At 39.9% G+C, this 6,977-nt stretch overlaps 1 protein-coding gene across 1 annotated transcript; it reads right to left on the reverse strand.

Annotated features, from left to right (window-relative positions):
* Nucleotides 1-2,875: 2,875 nt before the first annotated feature.
* On the reverse strand, nucleotides 2,876-3,467 carry LOC148014449 (uncharacterized). Its single transcript, XM_087666252.1, has one exon. It carries the CDS (start codon nucleotides 3,344-3,346, stop codon nucleotides 3,056-3,058), a length of 291 nt encoding a protein of 96 aa, XP_087522378.1. The 5' UTR covers nucleotides 3,347-3,467; the 3' UTR covers nucleotides 2,876-3,055.
* Nucleotides 3,468-6,977: the final 3,510 nt, after the last annotated feature.

Raw genomic sequence — 6,977 nt, forward strand, 5'->3', positions numbered from 1 at the left:
GCATGAGAATAAGGGCATATACTTTGTTAGAATGTAAGTCATTAGTGCCTTGCAACCACGTGTTGTTTACTACAGTAAACAACCAATCTGCACAGGTCTGTGCTAAATATCTCAAAATCTATAAAGAATTTGAAAAAAAATTCTTATGCAAAGTTATAGATCACATTGAAATGGTCACGAATTGCAAGCTATTTCTCCAAAATCCATTTTTATAACATGATATGGCTTCTGCAAAAAAAACATGTTGTAGGCATAGTCTTCTTTGATGACATTTTTTCAGATTTGATATCTTTGATGTCAAATGGCCACTCACATGTACTCAATGAAGCCTTATGAAGCTCCCAAACAAGCCACAACGAGCTCTTGCACAAGCACAAAGCATAAATCCTAATGCATACCTTGACAGAACAATGACAGCCTTTCTTCTTCAATAGAGACTCTTATCTTCAAGCTCCAGATCCAGACACTTTCAATGCCATGCTCCAGAGAGCCCATTCATGTTGGCTCTAATACCATGTTCAAAGACAAGACAGACAGAGTGGATCCATGAGCAATCAACTCATCTCACTCATCTTCATTATTCAATCTCTACTCACATAAAAAAGATAGTACAACTAGGTTACCACTCACCATGACCAACTGTGGTTAGGTCAACACTAACTTATTTAATGTCCCACACATGAGATAGTACAACTAGGTTACCACTAACCATGACCAACTGTGTTTAGGTCAACACTCAATTATTTAATGTCCCACGCATGAGTACAACTGGACACAGCTGTAGATAATGTCTGTCACACACACATATATATGAGGAGTTGAGCTTGAAGTCTCAACAACATGCATCATCAAATCCAAAAAAGATGTATTCGATGAACTTTGAATCCATATTTTTGTGTTTTTCTTTTGGAGTATGATAGAAATCCTCACATCCAAAGACTCATTAGTGTGCATACGAGAGAGGTTTAGCAAACTATATCTCCATTAGAAATTGACTATCAAGAGTAACGCATAGGGATCTATTAATCAAATGAATAGTCGTAGTAACTACCTCAATCCAAAAATATTGCGGTAAGCCTGTCTAACTAAACATACTGTGAACTTTCTTGAATAGTCCTCTTCATGTGCTCCGTAACACCATTTTGGAGTGGGATGTAAGAGGTAGTCAACTAACACTTAATACCCCTATCATCACAAAACTGCCCAAATGCCTTGGAGATATATTCACCCCCATTGTCAGATTGTAAGTATTTCAACCTTCTATACCCAGACAAGTTCTCAACCATAGTAAGAAAACGTTGAAATATACCAAGATATCCAATTTTTTATTTATGGGATAGGCCCAAACCTTACGTAGATAATCATTAATAAATGTGAAAAAATACTTAGTACCACCTAATGGCTAATAGGGCATGGGACCACAAGCTTCTGAATGCATAAGAAATACTAGCTCACCCACACATATGGAGCCAAACACTTTATGAGAGTTACGAGCCTGCCTACTATATAAACAATAATCACAAGAGTAAAAATATGAGTAGTTAAGAAACAACAAATACTACAAACAAGTGAGCACTTTCATTCCTTTAAGGTATATATGCCGAAGATGGGAGACCAAAGAGATACATGAGAAACATTGGTCACAGCCAGAACATGATCAAGCTATCCAAATATAAGCAAAGAGTATAACTGCCAACCTTGACACCTTTAGCAAAAATAAGCCTGTCACGAGTAATCTTCCATGCAAATCACCAAAAGAGACATGCTACCTGTCATCATCCAACTATCTAGTCGAGATAAGACTTTTAGTGTCAAAGATGAGACGCGACCTATATTATGAAGCCCAAATGAAACATCAGTATCAAATTGCAATCTCACATCACCTATGCAATAATATCCAATGCAATGTCATCTCCCAGTCTAGTAGTACCCTATAACAATACAGTAGATATAAAACCAATGATAATGCAAGGTAACATTAAAAAAAGCGGTCGAATCAAGAAGCTAACACTAGGAGTGAAAAGATGGAGCATTAGTTAACTAAATAACATCAAGTGATGAAGTAATAAGTATATAATCATCTAAACTGCACTTCAAGTCATTTATTTCTTCTATCTTAATACTAGACTTAGGAACAATGCTAGAATCATCGAAAGATTTGGTGCTTCTCCTTTGCTTTTTTTGTGCCTATCATTGTGCATCTTATGGCACTATAGCCTTATGTGACCCTACTATCCACAATAATGACAAGACAGGACTTACGAGATCAAAGATATATCATTTGTTTGATAAAATCAAATAAAGAATAGAGTCCTGTGAAATCAATTGGGGCCAAGAGATTTAGTTAGAATCTCTAATGGAGAATAAGATTCACATCAAAGGCTCTTCTTTCATTAATCCATGTTGAGAAAGACTAACTCTTTCCAATATTATCCACCAAGATAGAAAATATTCTCAATCCAAACTCCAAGGAGGATACAAATCCATGATGGCATCAATGGAATTACACTTTGTGCTTCACATATTACAATATATATCATAGTCTCCCTATGGTTGTGGTTACGGCCCACTCCCTTAGCATCTCAATAGGAAAAAAATTTAAACACAATTGTTCTCTTAACCTCTTGAAGCCCCAAGACAAAATCCACATGTATATCCATGGATTGATAAACATGACCTTGTTATATTATAATCAATTTAATAACAATGCATCAGCCTGTAATGGAGTGACATGAGACCTTGGAGTGAATGAAAACTTCATTTCCTTATAGTTAGCTAAAGAGCTTGGATCAAACAATGAAGAGATGGAGACTCCAATTGAACTTCACCGATCATTAAATGCCGTTGTTTACTAATGAAGAGATGGAGACTCCAATTGAACTTCACCAAGCTTTAAATATCATTGTTTACTATCAGTGTATTGAAATGCACATACAATTCCTCTCTTTCTATGCTTGTAAATCCATACAAGTATCTAACAAAATAGCACACTTACTAAACGTGGTTGTTAGATAGCTTTATGTCAAGTTCTTTCAAGAGAACGATGCGATGGTATTCAAACAGCGGCTGCCACACCGGCACCGCCAGCGGCTGCGGCGGCTGCGGCGACAACTTGTCCAAGCGAAGCGATTCCGGCGGCTCCCACGCTTTGGAGGACGGCGCACAGGCTGCCTGCGGTCACCGCTCCACCGTAGCTGGCCATTAAGGTAGCGGCCCACGAGCCCGCTGCGATGCCTCCCGTGCCGAATCCCAGCACGCCAACTGCCGCGGGCACCACCACAGGGGCCGCCACCACAGAAACTACCGCGCCTACGGCTGCTCCTATTGCCATCTTCCGCGAGGTCATGATCGAGAGAGAGAGAGAGAGAGAGAGAGAGAGAGAGAGAGTGTGTGTGTGTGTCTGCTCTTGCGAGTGCGCGAGGCGTGGAAGAGCAGCTTCGCTTTACCTCTGCATAAAGAGCGCCTCTCGGGAATCATCGAGAAGAGTCCTGGGAGTGAAAACTACGCTTGGAAGTTAGGCCCCACCAAGTCCAAAGTGGAGGCCAGCGATCCGACACTACCTTTAGATAAGGGTGGCTTCACACTTGCACGGTGGACAAAAGGGTGAAAAATCCTATTTTTCACCCATCCAAAATGATTTCCCAAGAGTTGTCCGCCCTCTCATTCACATTAGTGGTGGACAAGGAAAGGAGCAAAAGGAGCTTGGGGGAAGAAGGAAAGGAATGAAAGGAGCGAAAGAAGATAACAGTGATCGCTCCGTTGTTGCTGTCTGCTACAACTCACAGGGCCTGCGCTTGCTCTCACTGTTTTCTGCTCGCCTCCTCTTGGGACATTCTTCTTTCTTTGAAGCCGACAGACCTGGAGACTATCGAATTATAGAATTTTTGAGCTCTTATCAACAAGAGGTATGAGTGGATGAATCCTGTCTGCCTTAATAAAATCCTTCTTTGCATTTATATCAATTGTCACGCTAAAACATATGACAATCAGTGAGATATGCAAGAAAAACCAACAAACTCAGATTTCTATCAATCGGATAATGTCGTTCTACCTCATAAGCGCTAATGTAGCCAGAGTTTGAAGCTCTACATTTTCATCCTTCAAAAGTGGTACAAGAGTATTTATCCCTACAATCTTCTCATCTTGAGACTTTGCATCTTTATGCATACTGGAAAAGAAAATCCATATCAGCTGGTCCTTCACTCCCTTCTTGCAAGCTAATTGTTTGAAACTAGTCTTGGAAAGCCCAATTCACAGTTAGGCATTCATATAAAATGGCCAGTCAAAAGATATTGACAAAAATCAACCATAAGCCACAGAAGTCCAAGTGCTTATATTCTATTACAAAGTTGACCAGTTCTAAGCATAGTAACAAGAATCCAACTGTGAGAAAGCAACAATCATATAGCAAGTTCCCCCCTGTTATTAGACGACTAGAACCCACGGAGGAGAAATGAGGTTGGTTTTTTCTGGTGGAGGCCTCACTTGATTTGGCATTATAATGGCCTATGAGCCTGCAACATGCATGGAATATGACAGCTGCCGCCATGAAAAACCACACAAAACGAGAGACATATGACAGTACATTTACAACTGCATTCCCTTTTTTCATGCATTCAAGAATGGGAGATGACATTATCCAAGCAGCCTGCCATCTTAAACATCTCGTGCATATATAGGGACCAACTAGCTTCATATATGTGTAAAAGCTATACTAGCAAGCTACACTAACATAAAGCACTTGCTCTACAAAAGGATCACCACTATTAGGCCGTGCAGGTATTTCGTGCCACTACCCAAAGGTTCCCCATAATTCCTGAATCCAATCCATTTCATTGCACCTTGTAAATTTGGAGCATAGACGAACAGGTACCCCCTCATCAGACTTCATGTCAAACAACTGCTATTACAGGTGGCCCTGCTTGCCAAAGCTTTTTCTCCTCCAATTTTGCAAAAATGAAGTCGTACCACAAAACTTACCAGCTTTTGATGGATCATGTATAGCTACTAAAATCTTCAAGGCTTTATATTATACATTGCCATCACTGGCTTTGCTTTCCAGCCTGCTCAGGTATAAGTTTCTGAAGTAGTTCTGGAGTTGCACCTTTCAACTCTTAATAGACTGTTTATCAATAAATTCCTTATTTCTCTCAGAATATAGCTCCAATCTCAATGCTTAATAGCTCAATAGAAAGCTTATTATATAGGAATATACTAGATTTGAAAAGATTTCAACTTGGGTTGAAGACTTTAGGTGAAACAATGATAAACAGTGTCACCTTGTATGCTGTCTGGATGGTGTCTCATTGTACCTACTATCAGAAATCAGTAATAACTTGAGCTCTCAATATGGGATGGACAAAATTGATAATTCAAATCAAAGCTGAAGATCCTCTCTTTGTAAGGAGCCTGAGGGAAGTACTTTAAGTGGAAACAGGGGCCTCTTCTCTGCCAGATAGGCTCTTGAAAGACTACATTCTCTTAGCAAAGGAGTAAAGCTTGAGGCATCAGGGGTCTCTTCTCTATCAGATGTACTCCTCACATCGCATATTGTGGTAGGAGGAGTAAAGACTAGAGGCTAGAACACATAAAACTTGCATACAACTAAAAGACCTGCAGGCCTTCACTTGTTCTTCTCTTCTAGCAAATTAGCTCAGAAAAAGATCTATCTCTTGTCACAACTCTATAGAAACAGAATTTGTATCCTTTTTCATTAATTTGTCTATATAATGATTTATTAAATTTATTTCCTTTGCACTAATTAGATATAAAGAAAAGTGCATTGGAGCTGGCCACTGATGAGTGGTCACAGGTTATGGTGGACCCACGCGGTGGGTAAGAGAAAAGATAGTTCACACTTCCACCTATATGACCCGATTGGGCGCCTGTGACTAGAACTCACGCATATCAGGGTTGGACTCGCACACACAAAGGATTGATGCCTTGAAGTGTGGGCTAGATCCACCAGAACAGACAGTTACAATCAACAAGATGGCATGATCATGAAATGCTTGTATAATGTGCATGTGTGGACTGAAAGCTTGAAATGCACATTTCTTTGCATAGGAAAGTCACATGAAGATTCGGATACCATTTTTGCGATGTACACGGAAAAAGCTTTCATATGACACCCATATTGGGGGGGTCCCTAAATTTTAGGAGATCCCTAAATTTTAGGAGCCTCGAATTAGCCTAAAAATGCTAGTCCTAAAAAATAGGGATGTCATTCTAAAAATAGTAAGTTCTGTACTCTGACTGTGCTTACTAAGTTTGGTTGTTTCTATTCTTGACAGTATTCAACCCAAAAAGGAAGGCCATAGAGAAGAGACAAGTGTCAAGACACTTGTCACACAAGTTTCCAAGTGTCCCACCACTTGTCACATCTCATGACATGTGGCTGGACACTTGTCTTGTGCTACTCCACTTTCCCCTTTTGTACTGGCTCTCCCCTCTCCTATAAATAAGAGCTCGTTTTTCTTCATTCATCATCATTTTTCTTTGCTGTAAACTCATGAACAGCACCCACAGATAGCCAGAAACTGGCCCCATCCATCCCCATCATCATCCCCCACTTCTCCCTTATCAAATTCCTCCATATTCCCTCTTCTATCACTGTTTTTTTTTACAAGTCAGCAAGCCTGTAAATTCATTACAGCACCTCCTTCTCGAGCTCTTTCTTCCATTTTAGCTACAAGAAGTAAGCCCTATCCATGTACTGCTGATCAACGATGGAGAAAGGCTGAATTTCCCTTTTTCTTCTCTCATATTGTAAAGAAATCAGTTCTTATCATTGCATAATAGATAATGCATGTGTGTTTGTACATCTTTGCATGATCTTGTGAGAGTGAGAATTACTTCTTTTCACTCTCAGGTTGATTGTAACTGAGCTCTTCCCTAAGGGACTTGGGTTGAGCAGAAATACATTCCTTCAGGGGGGGTTGCCCATCTTCAACCCTCAATTTTGTCTCCATTACTTT

This window comes from Lygodium microphyllum, chromosome 25 (assembly GCF_053477565.2).
Source record: "Lygodium microphyllum isolate KBCC chromosome 25, Lygodium_microphyllum_v1.1.10, whole genome shotgun sequence".
Lineage (NCBI taxonomy): Eukaryota > Viridiplantae > Streptophyta > Polypodiopsida > Schizaeales > Lygodiaceae > Lygodium > Lygodium microphyllum.

What these genes read in the sequence shown, in the direction of transcription:
- LOC148014449 (XM_087666252.1), bottom strand. Translation starts at nt 3,346, where the DNA reads ATGACCTCGCGGAAGATGGCAATAGGAGCAGCCGTAGGCGCGGTAGTT.